The sequence below is a fragment of the Chinchilla lanigera genome, unplaced genomic scaffold (genome assembly GCF_000276665.1).
Source record: "Chinchilla lanigera isolate Chin_1 unplaced genomic scaffold, ChiLan1.0 scaffold00008, whole genome shotgun sequence".
In the NCBI taxonomy this organism is placed as follows: domain Eukaryota; kingdom Metazoa; phylum Chordata; class Mammalia; order Rodentia; family Chinchillidae; genus Chinchilla; species Chinchilla lanigera.
This window is the reverse complement of record NW_004955409.1, coordinates 3,209,454-3,229,273: the sequence shown is the minus strand read 5'-3', so window position 1 is coordinate 3,229,273 and position 19,820 is coordinate 3,209,454. Positions and strand designations below refer to the sequence as shown.

At 42.9% G+C, this 19,820-nt stretch overlaps 1 protein-coding gene across 5 annotated transcripts in view; it reads right to left on the bottom strand.

The window, feature by feature from the left end:
* LOC102023780 (aromatase) overlaps positions 1-19,820 on the bottom strand; it is a 114,451-nt gene that overhangs the window by 83,799 nt on the left and 10,832 nt on the right. The window contains exons 1-3 of one of the 5 annotated variants that reach the window (XM_005376647.1): positions 14,984-15,203; positions 2,827-3,000; positions 671-765 (exon numbers count right to left, since the gene is read on the bottom strand). The exons of 3 other annotated variants lie outside the window; for them this stretch is intronic. In XM_005376647.1, the coding sequence (XP_005376704.1) occupies positions 671-765; positions 2,827-3,000; positions 14,984-15,058 (344 nt within the window). In that variant the 5' untranslated portion in view covers positions 15,059-15,203. Of the gene's footprint in view, positions 1-670; positions 766-2,826; positions 3,001-14,983; positions 15,204-19,820 lie in introns of those variants that run through there. One more of the 5 variants, XM_005376648.1, reaches the window with a different exon arrangement.

Sequence of the window (19,820 nt, the reverse complement as noted above, 5' to 3'; positions counted from 1 at the left end):
CATGGCTGCGGAGGAGCGGGGCTTCACCGAGGCTCCCACACTTGTCATTCTCTCTTCTCCCTCTCATTCCCAACCCACTCCTGAAAGACCCTTCTCTTTCACTGTCTCAGCCAAATGTCACTGTGGGGTAGGATTCTCTGGGAAGCCGTTAGCTGTTAACTGCTTAGAATGTTGCCGTTCCCAGAAGGCTTTGCACCAAAGGGTGCAGGGGGTGGGGCTGGCAGGGGAAGGTGATGGTCTTGGCTGCCTAGCGCCATGTCCTCCTGTTGGAGGGTCAGCAGGACAAGCTGAGCTAAGGAGGACCCTGAGGGCAGAGAGGGTTCCTTTGGACACCTTCAGCCACCACACCTTGGTGGTCTCAGCTGTTTTCTTCTCCTTTTGCCTATGCCCTTTCTGAAAAGACACATATGCTGGGCATGGTAGTGCACGCTTGTAATCCCAGCGATCAGAAGGCTGAAGCAGGAGGATCACCATGAGTTTGAGATTAGTCTGGGCTACAAAAGTGAGTTCAAGGCCAATCTGCTCTACATAGTAAGACCCTGTCTCTGGAAAAAAAAACAACAAAAAAACACATGTTGTGGCACATGTAAGCTTTGAATAAATAATGAATTTTAGTACTTCCCTTGCCAGAAAGTCCAGGACATAAACAGGATAAACATGTAACACATACCTCACCCACCTGAAGCACAAGACATTTGCAGACCCCAAGGTGGAGAGGCCAGGGAAGCTGGGGAAGCCACCTCTTCCTCTCTCGGGTGAGCACATCTGGGCAAACACAAGGCAGGTGTTACGGGGAGCAGCTAGTGACTGGAGAGAAAGACCTTCCGAGAGAGCGGTGGAGCTGACAGGATGACAGGAAATAGAGGGAGAGCAGAGGACCAAGCCAAAGGGAGCCACGGTGACAAATTCAGCTGGAGATCAGAGCTGCATGTGTTAGGAGGTCAGGAAGACAAGGTGACTTCTGAGAGCCCTGAGGGGGCACCTAGGACACCAGTAAGTGAGCAAGCGTCAGGACGCGCACGGCGCTCGCGTGGGAAAGGCGGGTGATGGGAGCGGCCCTTCCAAACTCACCAGCTGTAGTATCAAGTGGAAAGATAAGGCCAGGTAGAAAAATACAGGATGAGAGAGGTGGGAGTCATTACAAACCTGAACCGGTTCTGAGGGCAACTTCATTTCAAATAATTTACTTTGCAGTTTTTAAAAAATCAACATTTTCATTGGTTTTCTGGGTTTGAAGTCTCCATACGTAAGGAGTTGAACTTCCTGGTTGACCCTTTCCCTTATGCTGAATTCACACAAGCTGAATTTTTACCTCTCCTTTCTGGGTAATATTATGGGAATAGTTTTATGCTTGCTCATCTCCAGCCAAATAAAATGATCTTTCCGCAACTTGCTCTTCTCCTTTGCTCAGCATCACCAGCAGTGTCACCGTGGTGTTCGAGAGAGAGCCAGCAGTTCTCACCTTTCCAGGAAGAAGCCTCTCTCTATTTTTTTTTCAACTCAAACACCTTCCCAAATCACAGTAACAGTAGCTTTCAATGGGTGTCAACTGTCGCGAACGCTTATTTCCTCTGCATTTTCCAATATTAGCTCCACAGCTAAGTTTTTAATTTGTTTTTTAAAAAGTAGATTGGAAACTATTGGCACTATCACTCTTAGAAAGTCTTCTAAGAATCCTCCTGAGTCACACATTCCCATAACTGGACAGTGCCTCTGGCTCTCTTTCAAGAGAAAATCCTCAATATAACAAATCCAAGGTATTTGTGGTAGATTAACTAATGGTCAATTTGTAAGACCCAGCTGAACTGACTCAGCGTGGTGCTGAGTGTAGAAGGCCTACCTGAGATTGTTTTTGTTTGTTTGTTTGTTTTTGTTTTCTGGTACCGGGAATCGAACTCATAACCTGGAGCTTGCCAGGTAGGTGCTGTGCCGCTGAGCTAAAGCCCCAGCCCCACTACCTGAGATTGTTGCCAACAGCATAAAAAGAGAACTGGAGAAGATAATGTGCTGTTTATTCTCCCAGAGAAGCTTGTTTGCGATGGTTTTCCTAATATGAATGTCAGAGGAGCTCTAGGCCTCGCCTCACTGAAGCTGGCTGTGGTTCTTTTTAGAGGAGCTCTGGTCCTTACCTTGAGCATTGCCCCCTGGCTCTGGTGCAGATCCCTCAGCCTGCTGGCACAGATCCTTCTTCCCGCTGGTGCAGTCTTTCTAGCACTGACCACTGGGCCTTCCCACTGCAGGTCCTTGTTACAGACTTGTATGAGACATTGTTGTGGGCTCTAGACCCCCAACTGGACTCATGGAGGACATCGCCATGGACTCTAGATCTTCATCTAGACTCATGCAGGACATTGCCATGGGATCCAGGCACTCAGCTGGATATTTGGAGTCTAGTGTAGGGACAGATCTCCCGCACTCTTGCATTTGACTCTTTGGGTGAATATTATAAAATAATGCAATGAATTATGTGTCCTGTATTAAATCTTTTCCCTTGTAATCTCTGACTACATCAATATTTAATTTGTTTTTTAAGAGCTACCAAGACAAAAACAAACTATAAGGCAAAGGTCTACAGGGTATGCTTTAGGATTGGTCTTTTATCACTACCACCACCTCCAAGTGGCTACTGCTTCCCTTTGAGATAATCTATCCCTCCTGAGAATCAATTCTTTGATGTAGTGGAGAAAACTGCAATTTTGGAAACTGTCTGAGGAAAGCATTTAGAGGGCACAGCCTGCGTTCCATGCTGAGGGAAGGCTTCTCGAGGAAAATGGAGAAAGAAGCGGTCTTGACACCAAGTGCAGATGACAGGAACTTCCTACTCACCTTCCCTGTCATCTTCCCTCGGCTCCCGTTCCCGTGCTCCAGCTCGGCTGACAGCAGCACATTTCCCCAGGCGTTCTGTGCTGGAGAACAACGTGGATGGGACAGAGGTCTTGTCCTGCAGACTATGGAGCTGAGAGGAGAGGCAGCCACGCCAACACCGCAGGTCGCAGACCACTGCCAGCACAGAAACACATGCTCTTAGGGCCACGGAGAGGTCTTGCTACAGTGTGAAACTGATTTGTCCTCCCTGAGTCTCAGGCTGAAATTTGACGGCCTTTTAGCGATGTTGGGAAGGGGACCTCTCTGAGGTGATTTAAGGTGGGTCTTATGGAATTATGTACCACAAGAACAGGATGCGCCAGAGTAAAGCAGACACACGGGTTGCCTTTTTGCAAGCACCCGCTTGTCCTTCCACTTCCTGCATGAATTGAAGCAGTACTAGGTCTGCATTGGCACTGTTCTCGGACTCCCCAGCTTCCAGAACTGTGAGCCAGTAAATCACCATTCCTTAAAATTTCCAGTTTCAGGGACCAAAACAGTACCTAACTCTGCTTGGGAGAAGAGTGGGGAAGACACCAGGGAAAAGTCACCAAAGAAGGTAAGTTATCCTGACTTTTTTTTTTTTTTGGTTTTTTTCTCCGGTACCGGGAACCGAACTCATGACCTTGCGCTTGCCAGGCAGGCGCTTTTGCCGCTGAGCTAAATCCCCAGCCCCAAGTTATCCTGACTTATGGGTAACCTGCACCCGGCCTGGACAAGAAAAGAGTTGACAGGTGAGAAGGCAGAAAGCAGGAGGCCACACGGGCAGAAAGGCTCATGAGTAGCAAAGGAAGTGATCTAGGACCCGTCCTGCCAGAACATGAAACAGGGAGCAAAGCACGCCGGCGGCTTAGTTACCCAGAGTAGCAGACTGCAAAGTGCCCAAAGATGCCCTGTTCCCTGCACTGAAACCAGTTGAGGGTCAAACCCAAAATCTACCCCTCTGGGGAGCAGCAGGCAAGTAACCCCACTGGCTGGGCTCTGTGGAACACCCGCTCCGAAGACGGAGTGGACAGAATGGAACCAGGGAGAGAAACGTGCACTGGGGAGGCAGCCGCCATGTATTCCAGCCAAGCACACATGCTCCCCCTCGAACGCAGGAACTCTTGGTTTCAATTGTGTTCTCCAGAACCTTCTTTTTTTCCTGTTACTTAGTCCCAAAGGCACAGAAACAAGCTCATGCTTCTGGTACATTCCCAGTTATTTCAGAGTATTGAAAAGATAAAAGCACAGTTTATTCTTCTGTAAAAAGCACCAATTTCATCCATTCCTTCCTTTCTTTCTTCCTTCCTTTCCTCCTTCAACTCTCCTTCCTTCTCCTTGTCCCTTCTTTCTTATATTTTGGAAGGGTCACAGTAGTTTCTTTCTTTTAAAAACTAATGAATCATTCCAACATTTGAGTCATTTTAAAAGGCTCAGAGGGATTATTTTTTTAACACTGGAAATAATTACAGGTTTTATAACCCACCCAGGAGAGACCAAAAAAAAAAAAAAAAAACTTTAAAAAGAAAACCTTCTTCCTCATCCAAAAAGCCCTAAGTCCTGTTGGAAATAAAGTTTGTTTGTTTGTCTGTTTGTTTTGCTACTGGGGATTGAACCCCAGGCCTTCACACTGAGATACATCCTTATTAGCCCTTTAATTTTTACTTAAAGGCAAAGTCTCAGTACATTGCCCAATCAGGATTCAAATTTGCGATCCTCCTTCCTCATCTTACTCAAATGTTGAGATTATAGTCAAGTGCCACCACATCCACTTCAAACAGTTTTAATGACAAAGTCATCTTTATGACATCATGAAACTCTGGTAGATTGAGCAATAGCATACTGAATCCCTGTTCTCTAGGGAAAGTATGGCATGTTGCCACTGTCATATCTACATCCAGAAGCAAATTGCCGGCAAATAAAGATAATAAAGAATCCAGGATGATTGTGGCAATAGTAGTCCAGACAATCAAGACAGTTGCTGTTACTGAAGGGAAATTACATAGAACCAAACCCATCTGGGGAGCAAGACTGATTCTATAAAAGTGGAGAGAAAGGAGGAGCAGACAGCTGGAGGAGCACAGGGCAAAGCTGAGATGATGGGAAGGGTGTGTGTGTGTGTGTGTGTGTGTGTGTGTGTGTGTGTAGTGGTAAGTGAGCCAGTCATGTCAAAGGGGAGATTCACAACAGGCAGTAGAAGTGGTGTTTGGGCAAAGCAGCCAACAGTGGAAGGTTTTGATTGCTGAGTGTTGACCTTTCCTATATTTTCCTAGTGGAAGATCACAAAGGCTTTTGAATGGAAGGAAAGCAAATGTCTCATGAAGATGCACAGTGGGGGAGACTTCCGGGAAGATGGTAGAGTGGTGAGCAGCAGAGAAACAGCCTCTCCGAGATTTGGAGTCCAGGTGTTAGAATATGGCACAATGTGAGGAAGAGCAGAAGGAGGGAATTGCATCCCCAGTACCCAGCAAGGATCTCAAGCAAGAACTGGAGCCCACAGGGAAAGTGAAGAGAGGGACCTCAATGTAGAAGAGGGAGGTGGTAAGCAGCATTATCTCCCTGAGCCCCGACTCATAGCATGGGAGGGGTAGACCAGACCTGAGGATGCACGGTGACTACTGGAAACCCCCACAGGCCTCCACAGAGAGACACACCAGTGGAATGGTGCAGTGGATGCTGTGTACTGCAGTGGCTGATAAGTTATTCCAGTTCAGATGTCCCCCAGGAGAGGGCAATTGGCTGGTCACCGTTTTAGAAAGGAGCCAGCTGAACTAGGAACTCAGAGCAGCTGCAGGTTGGCTCCATCCAGTGGTTCCCAGTGTCAGGGTAAGGGACAACCGATTTAAAGCTGGTAGGAGATCAGGAAGCCACGTTCAAGCCAGTAGAGAGCCAAGCTCAAGCTGGCAGGAGGCATCCAGAGTGTTGCAGGCTGAAAAACTCAGGTCCCAGTCTCACAGCCAGAAACCAGAAGCATCACGAACTTCAGTGGAACTAGAGGTGCAGGCTTTCTGGGATTATCCACCACCCTACCATAAATCTACTGCTGGCATCCTGGGACTCAATCAACATGGATCTGGGCTCCGTCTGCCTCCTCTGTCTAAAAGTGACAGCAGAGACTCACCCTGAAGTGAACTTTTTTCTTTTCTTCCTTTCTTTGCCCTTTTTTTCTCTTTTTTTTTTTTTGATTGCTTGTTCTTGTTTTTATATGAGTGTGAACATTGTTTTAGTTTGTTTTATTGCTGTTCTTCTGTGCTCTTGGTCTTTCTATCTCTTCCTTCTCTCTTTCCCTCCTGTTCCCTTCACCAGTTTCCCAAAGCTTGTGTAATCTTCCTTTGTCCTCTAGCTTTAGTTGGAATCTCTTTCTCTTCTTCTGTTTCTCTATTTTTCCCCTAACCCCTAAGGGTAAAATCACCACATTGAGGAAATATTTACTGTATATAATTTTCTGGTTTTTAGATTTTGTTATGTGATCACAAATTTTGTTAATACAGTTAAAGGTGACAAATGAATAGCTACCACAGTCTGTCATTATCTAGGTTGTATTTTTTAAATTAAGTTTATCAGTACTATTTAAATATACATAGTGATTGCACTCATCATAGGGAATTTGCACCTGTACATGATATATATTGATTCTTCTTTTTCCCATCCCACTACACTTCCTTCAACCCCTCTTTCCCTCCTTATTTACAAAGCCTTGTTTCCACTTTTTCCTTCTCTTTTGATTTTTTTCTTTTCCATTCCTTCCCTTCCCCCTCCTCCTTCCCTAGTTCCCCTTTCCTTTGAACATCTTCCTCCTATTTCATAATATCTATTATTTTGGTAGTTATTAACCCTTTCAGTTTCTCACACCAGAGAGACAATTTTTGTCCAATTTATTGTACTTGTAAGTATGGTCTCATGATGTGCATATATTCCTGTGGCATGATGCTTTTAATTCTTTTGAGAAGATACTAAAAGGAGAATATCTGGGTCAAATGGGACCTCTAGTCACAGTTCTTTGAGAAATCTCCACATTGATTTCCACAGTAGCTGCACCAGTCTGCACTTCCACCAATAATGGAAAAGAGTTTCTTTCCACCTACAGTTCTACCAACATTTGTTATTGGTTGATTTCTTGATACTAGCCATTATTCCTGGAGTGAATGGAGGTCTCAATGTTGTTTTAATTTGTGCCTCTCCAATGACCAGTGATGGTGAACATTTTTTTCACATATTTATGTGCCATTTCTACTTCTTCATCTGAGAAGTGTCCTTTCACTTCAGGTGCCCATTTTTGAATTGGGTCTTTAAATTTGGGGATCTGAGTTTTTTAGTTCTTTGGTCCTTTGTCTGAGAAAGCTGGTAAAAATTTTTCACCATTCTGTGGGTTGTCTGCTCACTCTATTGGTGGTTTCTTTTGCTGTGTAAAAGCTTTTTAATAAGATGAGATCCTAGTTGTTGATTATTTGTGATTTTTTCCTGTGTGACTGGAGTTTTGTTCATAGTCTTTCCTATACCAATGTCTTCAAGAGTTCTACCTATTCTCTCCTCCAGCAGATTTAGTGTTTCTCTTTTTAGATCTTTGATCCATTTCAATTTTAGTTTAGTGCATGATGATAAACATTGGTCTAGTTTTAGTATTTGGCACATGGAAATCCAGTTTTACCAGCATTATTAAAGAGTCTAGGCTATATTTGATAATATTGTTATTACTGATTGTACTACTTCAGCCAAGGTGACATAATTGTTCAGTTGAACAACTAATCAGTTGTTTTCTATCTTATATGCCAAGACTGAGGTTACCTGAGGGTCATAAACAATACTATAGGACAATGGCAAAGAAGCAGGAGCTAGGCCAAGTAGGCAACAACTGCTCATTCCCAATAAATTGAAAAGGTAGGATCTTGCAACAGACTCAAAACCTAAAAGTGAGCTCCTGTAGGGGACAGTGATTCTTAGCATATTATTTTTAAGATAGAATAATTTTAGTCTTAGTGCAAGCCTCAAAATATGTCTTGAGAAACATCCCAGAGGGGTTGTAGAAAGTTAACTTTGCAGTCAACTTTGCCTTGGAATACTTCTCCAAAGATGAAGAATACGTGGGCCCAGGTAACCACCTACAACCCTGCCTGGGTTGTTTCATCCCTCCCCTGGCCCTAGTTAAACATTGTAACCATAAAGGAGATGTACGGTTATCTAAGGGGGATATACAGAACAGAGTGCAGAAAGTATGTATTATAATGGCTGGGCTCATGACCGGAAAACAATATGTGACCATCTGAGTCAACCACGGTTACATTCCACGGTTACCATGGAAACCAAAAATGTATTTAAGGTGGAATTGTATTTAAATGTATTTAAAACGAGGATGGCACCAACATTTCCCAACTTGCTAGTTGAGGATGTACAGTGACTGGTCTAAATTCAATAACTCTGTTTTTCCCTAAAATTGAATGGTCTTCTGTGGAAATCAGCCCATCTGCCATCACAGCACATCTCCAAGATGTCCCTGAGAAGTAGTCATTTGCTAAGAGTGCTCAATACTAGAAATAAAGATATCTACCATAAGCAACTTACAAGCATCAAAACAGGATTTAAACTAAAAAAAAAAGAAAATGGGAAGACATGGAAGAACTCCAGACTTCCAGCTCACCAAAGGCAAACCCAGGGGGCAATGAGGTGGAACAATTTCAAAAGCCACCAACATAGACTCACTGCTGTGGTGACAATGGAAGTAACAATGCAGATAATTGGACTCTAGAAAAAATCCAAGCAGAAATAATTTATCAGATAATTACAGAGAATTAGACCATAATGAAGGGCATGGTTAGTGAATCTAGAATAGATACAGATTAAAAAAAATAGTGAAGCTTAGCGAAATGATGGAAACCATGAATGCCCAACATAGGAAAGAAATGGAATCCGTGAAATACATTCAAATAGATACCCAGGAAAGTAAAAATTCTATTGAAAGTATATGCAGCAAAATCAACCAGTGTGAAGACAAAATATCAGATCTAGAAGACAGGATTGAGGTTTGCAATCATGAAAAGAAAGATTTTTTTAAAATAGCAAGAAATCATGGAAAATCAGTCCAGCAGCTGCTGGATGATGCAAAAAATAAGATCAGTTGGAGTCAATGAAAAAGCAGGAGATAGCCCAAATGATATCAAAAGACTGTACACAAAAGTAATGGCAGAAAATTTCTGAAGCAGGGAAAAAGAACTTAACATACAGAAAAGTGAGGCATATAGAATTCTAATTAACCATGCAAAAAAAGAAAAAAGAACTACACCAGTCAAGATTTCAGAAATTCAACACAATAACAGAATATTAAAAGTTGTTAGAGAAAAGACCAAATTACCTATAAAGGAAAGCCTGTTAGAATCACAGCAGATGTCTCAACACAAACCTTTAAGACAAGGAGAATTTTGAGTGAATATTTTTTTGAGACAGAGTCTCAATATGTAGTTCAGGACGGCTTTGAACTCACTATGTAACCCAGGCTGGCCTCAAATTCACGGTGATCCTCTTGCCTCCTCCTGAGTGTTGGGATTACAGGCATGCACCACCATGCCCAGCTGGAGTGAACTATTTCAAGCCCTAAAAGAAAACAACATCCAAACCACCTTGAAGTACCCCACAAAACTGTCTTTCAAAATTGATGGAGAAATAAGATACTTCCATAAAAGAGAACAGCTGAAGAAACTCATGACCTCCAAACCAGCTCTCCAAAAAGTTCTGAAGGACAATTTAAAAAGGGAACATGAAGACTACAACTCCATGAACCCCAGCAGAATGAATGCACCAGGCAAGGCAAGTAATTAAACAGAGGGGAAATAAAGGGAACCAAGAACAGGAAAATAATGTGAGGAAGATAAGTCAATATATAACAGTTGTAACTAACCATCAATGTTAATGGTCTCAATTCTCCAATCAAAAGAAACGAACTGGTGGAATGGATCAAGAAACAAGATCTAACAATATGCTGCATAGAAAAAAAACACATCTAACTCAGAAAAAATTCATAGACTAAAAGTCAAAGGATAAAAAAAATTACTCCATGCAATAGGAACTCAGAAAATAGCAGGGGTAGTTATTAGTCTATTTGAAGACAAAGTGGATTCATACCCAAGACTGATCAAGAGAGACAAAAGTCACTACATCCTTGTTAAGGGAACAATCCAAGAGGAAGAGATAACAATTATAAAGATATATGCATCAAATACTAGCACACCCAACAATATAAAATAAATATTAATGGACATGAAAAAAACAAATAAGTACTAATATAATTATAATGGGGGTTCTCAATATCACACTGTCACAAGTAGATCAACTAGACAAAAGAAATCACTAAAGAAATATCAGAACTGAACCAAACTTTTGAACAAATGGACTGAGTAAATGTCTACAGAGTGTTCCACCCCACAATAACAGAATATATACTCTTCTCAGCTGCACATGGGACATTCTTCAAAATAGACCACATACTAGCTCATAGAGTATGCTTAAGTAAATGAATTAAAAGGAATTAAAGGAACTAAAATTATTCCATGCATATTATCAGACAATCAAATTGGGAATCAGTGGCAAAAGAAGCTATAAAATTGCATAAACATATGGAAATTAAATAGCCCCCTCCTGCACAACTGATGAGTCACAGATAAACTTAAAGAAATTGGATAGTTTCTACAATTAAACAAAAAAGTACCAGAACATTACAACACATAAAACTTATGGGTCTCCATGAAAGCAGTCCTAGAAGAGAAATTTATACTAGTGAATTCCCATATTGCAAAAGCATAAGGAGCTCAAATAAATAATGCAATATTGAACCTCAAGCTTCTAGAAAAAGAAGATCAAGTCAAATCTAACACTCATACAAGGGAGGAAATTATAGAGATCATAGCAGAAATTATGCAATTGAGACTAAGACAAGTCAATGAATTGAAGAGTTGACCCTTTGAAAGATTAAATAAAATTGACAAACATAAAGGTAACCTTTTTTTAAAAAAGGAAAGAAGACTCAAATCCATGCAATTAGGAATGAAAAATGGGTGAAATCACAACAGATCCTCCAGAAATCCAGAATATCATCACTACTTCAAGAATCTGTATTCTAGGAGCTGAGGATTTAGCTCAGCGGCACAGCGCCTGCCTGGCAAGTGTAAGGTCGTCAGTTTGATTCCTAGTACCAGCAAAAAAAAAAAAAAGAATCTATATTCTGATAAGATGGAAAACACAGAAGAAATGGGTAGATTCTTAGATACATATGAACTACCAAAACTGAACCAAGAAGATATAAAAATTCTAAATAACCCAATATCAGTTAATGAAACTGAATATATAATTAAAACTCACCAACAAAGAAAATCCCAGGTTGTGACAGAGTCACTGCTGAATTCTACAAGAAATTTAGAGAAGTTCTAATGCCACTACTCTTCAAACTGTTCAATGAAATTGAAATGGAAGCAATAGTCCCAAACTCATTCCTGGAAACAAGCATTACCCTGATACCAAAACCAGAGAAGGATCCAACCAAAAAAAGAGAACTATAGACCAATCTATAGTTTTTGATGAACAAAAATCCTCAATAAGATACTGGCAAACAGAATGCAGTGAATCATCAAGAAGATTATACACCATGATCAAATAGGATTCAACCCAGGGATGCAGGGATGGTGCCATATAGACAAAACAATAAATATAATACATCATATTAACAGAGCCAAGGACAAAAACCACATGGTTATCTCAACAGATGCAGAAAAATTATTTGACAAAATCCAATGCCCATTCATGATTTTTTTAAAAACCCTACTGAAAATTGTAACAGATAGTCTTTAGCTCAACCTGATAAAAGCCATCTATGACAAACCAACAGCCAACACCATATTAATTGGTCAAAAACTGAAAGCTTTCACTCTAACATCAGGAACAAGATAAGGATGCCCACTAACACCACTCTTATTCACTATAGTTCTGGAAACATTAACCAGAACAGTTAGACAAGGGAAAGAAATAAAAGGAATAAGAATAGAAAAGGAAGAAGTTAAATTATCATTATTTACAGATGACATGATATTCTATATAGAAGACCCAAAAACTTCACCAAAAGACTTCTACATTTAATAATCAAATTCAGTAGTATAGCTGGATTCAAAGTCAACATTCAAAAATCAATAGTATTCCTTTACACAAATAAAAAACTAAGAGAGAAATTAGGAAGAACATATCAGAAAATGAAAAGATATCCCTTGTTCTTGGGTAGGAAGAACTAATATAGTGAAAATGGCCATACTTCCAAAATTGTTATACAGATTTAATGCAATCCCAATCAAAATACCAATAGCACACCTCACAGAATTGGAGTAAACAATCCTAAACTTCATCTGGAATCAATGATATATGCACACCCATGTTTATAGCAGCATGGTTTATAATAGCTAAATCTTGGAAACAGCCCAAATGCCAATCAACTGATGAATGGATAAAGATTTTTTATACAATAGAGTATTACTCTGCCATAAAGAAGGACAAACTTGAGACATTTCTAGGTAAATGGGTGCACCTTGAGACCATACTCTTAACTGAAATAAATCAGACACACATGTTAAATATCACATTGTTTCTCTGGTGTGAGAAACTGAAAGGGTAAATAAGGACCAAAATGTATAACAGGTATTGTGAAATAGGAAAAAAAAATGTTCAGATAAGAAAGGGACTAGGTAAGGGGGAGGGGAAATGGAAAGAAGGGAACAGAAAAAAGAGAATAGAAGGGAAAAATAGAAACAAAGCTTCTGTAAGTAAAGAAGGGAAGAGGGGTTGAAGGGAGGGGAGGGGCATGGGAAAAAAGGACCTGTACGTGTACAGGTCAAACTTTCCTGTGATGAATCTCATCATTACATCTATATAAAGTGTACCAATAAAATTAATTGAGAGAAAAGGAAGCAGCAAGAGGGGAAAAACAAAGATCCACAGTGGGTGCAGTTTGGTTTGGATTGGCAGCAGACAGCCTGATGAAAGCACGTAATAAAAGTGATAGGGACCCAGCCGGGCCAGCAGCAATGGAAAAGGAGAAAATAATACAGCACTCAAAATACACAGAAAAATCAAAAGGATGTGGTACCGCTCTAAGGGATGTACCAATGCCAGAAGGCCTCAAGGATTTTGGCAGGGACCCCGCTTATTTGGAGGTGGGGGATGAGTGGTTCTCAGGCAACCTTCCTTTCTCTTTGAAGAAGGAGAAACTGTGGGTTTACTATGATATTCCTAGCTCATGAATAATGGAGAATTTCAGAAATTAAAAAAGTCATATCTGGAAGACAGTACTGTTAGTACTGTGAAATACCTACTCTGGAGCAAGTAAGTATGAGCTGACTTTTAAGGATGTTCTTTGGGTGCAAAGTAGTACCCAGAGGTGCTGCTTGAGCTCTGAGTTTCCAAAGGCTTCCATATACCCGCTGGTCCCTGCAGGTGGTTGTAGCTAGGTGGACGTGGCTTCTCTCTGGAGCCAGCTCTGCTCACTCCTTGTAGTTTTCCTCAGATGATCCACATTTCTGCTTTCTCCAAATTTCTAGGGTTTCCATTGTACCTTCAGCTTCACACTTACAGCTTCATATATTGCCCTCTCAGGGGCACACTGCCTCGCCTTCCAGGCCTTCTTCTGAAATCTGGGTGGAAGCCTTCCTGGCCCCATAACTCTTGCATTCTGCATGCAGCTACAACCAGCACCACCTGGATGATGCCAAGGTCTGCTGCCAGCTGGACCAGTAGCCATGCTTCTTTCTCTCTTGGCTGTAGGGGTCAAGTTCTATGAACCAAGTCCCATGAACCTAGCCCCAAAGAACAACTTCGTTAGGCTACCACCATTCTGGAACATGATTCTCTTGAGCTCTCTTCTCAAAGCAAAGTCTTTCATTTTTGCAATTTTGAGGCTGCAAAGGATGAAGTCCTGCTGCCTCTTATGATGCCCTCAGGTCATCTCTTCTATTCTCTTCCTTCTCAACATTTGAGATCTCCTCTGCTCTATCTTGGCACTCCATAGGTTTGCTAGAGCTTTTTTTCTGGCCAAATTCATAATGTTTTAGTCATCCTGTTGGGCTCTTTGCTGTTGATTCTCAACATAAATCTGGCTAAAAGCACCCTACAGTCACCATATCTCAACATTAGACTGCTTTAAAATTTCTTCTGTCAGATTAATTAGTCCACCATCCTTAATCTCAGTCTCAAGCAAAGTCTCTGGACATGAGCAAAATGTATATCATCCAAAATGTACATAACATACATCATCTGGAGTCCAATAACCAATGCAGTTCTTCCCAGAAAAAAATCTCCTGAGCCTGGTCTTTACCAGCAGAATTTCTATCAGCATTCTGGCTTTTTGAGCTCTGGCCAGAATCTCCCATCAAGTAGAGCTTAAGGCATTCTAGCTTTACTTTTTTAGCTGGCATCTCTGAACCTTTCCAAACTTTTCTCACAGGCCAGTCCCAAAAGCTTCTGAACACATGCTCAGGTATAGTCACAGCAACAATCCCACTTCTGGTACCAAATTCTATGTTAGTTACTTTTCTCCTTGCTGAGACAACATATCCAACATCCAAAGTTAAAGGAGGAACGGTTTAATTAGCTCACTGTTTGTATAGGTTTTAGTCTATAATTGGCTGGCTCTAAGGCAAAGTGGCATGGAGAAACCATTTATGGTAGACAGAAGGTAGCTAAAACAAGTAAGGTACCTTAACAGTATCTTTTTGCTACTTTTACCTTATCTAGGTTACTTTGGGTGGTGGTACTCCCACCTTAATCCTGGTGTCCCTGAGCCTAGCATTTTACCATGAATCACACACTCTGTATCAAGCCACCTCTGGAAAAAAAACACCTATGACTGCATGAGGCTTTGGGGGAACATCTAGACACAAGCCATAACATCTTCCTAGGCTGATCCATGTGTCACTTAGATGGCTGCTGTGGCTCTAATGGTGGAAGAGTCCATATGTTTGGACTCCAAAATGTTAGAGGCTAGGATGGTGGAGAAAACAGAATCCACACTGCAGATTCTGTAGTCTGCAACTTGCTAGTTAATGCCTTGAGAAATTATGTAACTTATGAGTCTCTGTCTCCTCATCTTCCATAAAGAAATTGTAGTACTCACCATGAAGGCCTGCTGGCTTGTCCTGAGCATGACAGGATGGACTGTACACAGAGTACCCTTGCTAACATATGACATCTACTTGTCCTGGATACACACAAGAGCTCTAGCCTTTCCTCCTGCCTTCTGCCTCTTTTCCAAGATTCAATACTCTGGCATTGTACAAGAGAAGGGTAACTGCTTTCAAAGACAAAAGCTGGAGTGTTATGGTTGGAAAGCTTATCTTCCCCCTAAATTCATATGATGAAATTTAAATACCCAATGTGATGATTTGGAGGGTGATTAGGTCATAATGGGGGAGCCATCATAAATCAGATTAGTGACTTTCCTTGCAAGAAGAGGCTCTAGAGAGCTCTTTAGCCATCTTTCCACCATGTGAAGAGGTGAGAAGTCAGCAGTCCAAAGCCTGGAAGAGTTCCTCTCAGAATCTGCCCCAGCTGGCACCCTGGCCGCAGTCTCCCAGCCTCTAGAACTAGAAGAGATCAATGCTGGTTAGTTCAGCTGCCCAGTCTCTGATAATTTGTAATAGTAGTCTGAATGGCTAAGACAGGGAGTTCACTTATCTACTTGTGAAGAATTGCCGCCTCAGCAGATGACCTTAGCTTACCCTCCTCTTTTATTTTTAATATCAGATTCAGTCCTTTCTCCACTTCAAGTGCTTCTAAATACAATTTCCAATGTCTTCACCCCTCTTTTGGGTTCTGGAGCCAACTGTGTTTAAGATTGTTTAGTGGACAATAAGATTGTTGCATGTAATCATCGAGGAATTTTGTAGAGTCCATAAAACTGAAAGTAGCACTAAGAAGTGCTGTCTGCAGTTCTGGGCTCCGCATGACACCTTGGACAAGAAGCTTTTAAGTGACTCCTAACTTTTTAGTCCAAATTCCTGCTACCCCACTAGACTGTAGGCTCTTTGAAGGTAGAGACCATGTGCCAGCCATTTTTGTGTCTCATGGATGTAGCACATGGGGAGCACCACCCACTATGTCTTTGTGGAGTGAGTGAACAGCTATGTCATATTCACCCAAGTAAGGTAGAAAACTTGGCTCCTATGGCTCCACAGGGACCACCGGGCCAGGAAAGGAAAGGCCATCTTGTTCACCATCTGAACAAGATGCAGGAGAAAAAAGGAAAACCAAACAAGCAAACAAAAATTAACTGAGGACTCTGAGATATAAAATCAGATGAATTTGGTAAATAAATATATAAGATATAAAATATAAAAATATAAATATAAATATATAAAATCAGATGAATTGGGTAAATAAATTACAATTGTATTCATGACCAATATAGCAGTGGTGAGTTTCCTGGAATTTGTTTTCTCCCGGTTTAGGCCCAAAGGTAAGCTGAATAAGTGCACAGCAGAAATGGATAGTGACAAGAGCAAAAAATAGTCCATCTTTCTAGCCAGATGAGCTGTAAAAGGGGCCCCTGCAAACCAGAGACTGTGGGGGAAATCTTTGTCATTTTCCCTCAGTTTCTTTCTCCCTTGGTTCAGCCCTAAGGCCATATTAAAAACCCAGAGTACACTGCCACCACCATAGCAGCAGTTTGCGCATCTACAGTCTCTAAGGGGAAATCTGTCCCTCTGGATACAGGAACTCAGAGAAGAGTATGGAAGACTCGCTAGGGCAGGCCATGCGACATGACTTTGTGATGTTACCAGTGGCTCCAATGCTGAAGACCCATCTTTCTAGCCAGAGGACCAGGAAAGGGGATGAAGGGATGAAAATGTGAGGGAAGACCTGCAGAGGAAAGAGTGGGAAAAAGGATTCCATGTATGAAACACAAGCTGCGAGCTTACCTCCAGGGAGCATATGTGTGGCACAGGCCCAGCATCACAGCAAAGGCTTTCCTGAACTGGCCTTAGAAACAAGCGCTGCTTGCACATGGTGAATCAGAATGTGCCATCTGAACTTAATCAGGTGATTTCCTGCTGAAGCAAAGCAAAACAAAAACCAACAATCAACATGCTCTATCCAAAATGTCCAGGATAGGGCTGGGGATATAGCTCAGCGGCACAGTCCTGCCTGGCAAGCACAAAGGTGTGAGTTCAATTCCTGGTACAAAAAAAAAAAAAAAAATGTCCAGGATACATTTCCAAATTACCCAACTTGACAAGGACCAGGAAATCTGACTAATGCTAAAAGGGAAACACAAGACAATGTGATAATTTATCAAAAAGCCTCTAAAGCAGCAATTATAACCACCATTCATGATGTAAAAGTGAACACTTTTGAAATAAATGGAAAGACAGAAGTTCTCAGTAAAGGAACTATACTTCAAAAGAGCCAAATAGAAATTTTAGAACTAAGAAATCCAATTTCTGAAAACAATTCACTGGCGGCCTCAACAGCAGAATACAAGTAATGGAAGAAGGACTCAGTAGAACTGGAAGATAGATCAACAAATCATCCAATTTGATGAAAAGAAATGTTTGAAAAACAATGAATAGAACCCCAGGGATCTGTGGGGCAATATCTAATTACTCTCACCTCACTGGAATCCTGGAAGGAGAAGAGAAAGAGATCAGTACAGAAAAAATATTTGAAATCCATGACTGAAAGCATTTCCAAATTTGCTAAAAGAACAAAAACTTAAATTTACAGATTCAAATAGCTCAGCAAATCCCAAACAGAACAAAATAAACACCAAACAAAACAGGACTGACTGTGCGGTGGGGAAAAGAGCACAGGAAGGGGAAACAGACTCCTGGTGATGAATCGTGGCTCACTGACTTAAGGGTGAGAACCCCGCCTGGACCTCAGGTGATTCCTCACCTGAACAGTTCCGGGGTTAAACTGGATGGCCCTCTTAAGGTCCTCTCAACTCCGAATATCACACTTCACCAGAGCTTGTGTAGACTTACTCCATTAAAAATATGATAGTATCAAGACTCATTGCTATGAAAGAAGAAACTTAGCACCTTCTGCCAACTCTTCTTTATTTGTGAGATAGGGTCTCACCTTGTACTGTACACCAGGCTGGCCTTGAACTCACTGTGGTCCCCCTGCCTCAGTCTCTCGAGTGCTGGGATCACAGGCACACGCCACCATCCCCCAGCCAGGAGCCTTTCTAACCCTCATAATGGCGCAAGTGACTGAAATGAAGATGACCAAAGAACAAAACCAAAACTGCAGTTTTACAGCAACGAGCATGGAAGTCCGTTTCCCTAGCTCCTTCCTACAGAGCCTTGCGAGTGCCATGGGAAGACTGGAATTCCTTGGAAAGGGCAGGAAGCTCTGCAGAAAATGATTCACTTTCAGTAAGAGCTCTTCTGATTTTACCATGTTTTTCAGAGGCTGGGGAATGAAACAGAATGCCCCATTGCCTCTGACTCTGAGCTGGGTGGCGGGTCTGCCAGAACATGTTAATTCGCCCACCGTGACTCCCGTGTGAGCAGCAGCTCGCAGTTCCCTCTCACCCTGGGAGGTGGGTGGCAGCCGTCATCGGCCTCCACGGAGGAAGCAGTGCGAGAGGCCGAGGGCTGACTCCACACTGCCCTGCACTGAGCAGGAGACACAGCCAGCTCCCTCGGCTTCCGCTTTTGTCCGCTTTCCCACTACCAAGACCGAGAGTCCTGAGCATCGCAGGAGCCCACTGCGAGCCGCAGCCAGTCACCTCACATCCAAAGAGCAGCGCAGGCCTGAGGCTCAGATCCTCCCCGCTGTCTCCTCCACAGAGGGACAGTGTGGAGTGCCTCCTGCCCCTCTCCATCCCCCCATCTGCCCGAGGCAGACTGCTTGGCTTAGAGGCTCTTGTGTTGGGTACACACCCCACAGATGGGGCTCTCTGGAGAAGAGCCTCCCTCCTCCCCCCAGCGATTCGAGAATGTGCTGGGGTTTAGTCAGGGAGCTTGGTGGTTGGGGGCGTCGCTTCACAGCTGGCCATGGAGTGGCCTTGACGGGCTTTGCAGCTTGTCCCCAACAGGTATGCGCTTCTCGTCGACCCTCTTGCCCGCCAGGGAGCTGTCCCCTCCTCTGCCGCATACGCACGGGGCCCCAGTCCGCACTGACATGTAGCGGTCATCCCTCCCGCCTGTGCCCTTCGTGGCCACTTTCAGGTCATTTCTTCTCACACTGTCTCTTCCCATTTTCGAGAAAAATACAATGTAGTCTCTGAGAGTGATAATTCTGAGTCACCGCATACTGTCATCATTTGAGAACAGAAAGGAGTCAGAAGGTGGGTGGGTTCCTTTCATTTGTGAGAGAACAAGCCTTCTCTTTCTGCTGTAGCCTGGTGACTCACTGAACCTGAGTCAAAGCTCAGTGGTGTGGGCTTGCCTGGGAGGCCAGAGGCTGGGCTCGCAGAGTGCAGAGGAGAGCCGTGCACACAGCATGCAGAGCCCGATTTTCCCACCTATAAAAATTTCAGAGCGGTCATACAAGGCGGGCTGGGAAAGGACAGCCTGGGCGACCTCTCTGTAGCTATTTCCGCGGGTCCCTGGGCTTCCCCACTCTGGCCTGGCCCAGGGCCTGGGGAGACAAAGGAGCAGGTTTTGTGTGAGACACCCTGAGGTCTGCTACCGCCTCTGCCACTTCCTGGCTGTGTGATCTCTGAGACTCAGTTTTCCGGTTTGCTGAAAGAGAAGAAGTACTTATCCTAAAAAAGGTGCTCGCGTGTACAAAACAGCAACTGTGAGACATCTGGCACCACATTTGCCGCAGCCAGTATTATTAAGGCCTGAGTCCTGCGGGAGATGAGTAGAACAGAGGACAAGTGGGCTGGGCGGCCTGGGAACAGTCGCTCAGACTTACTGGTTACATCACTGATAAAGGGGCTGGGGATTTAGCTCAGTGGCAAAAGCGCCTGCCTGGCAAGCGCAAGGTCGTGAGTT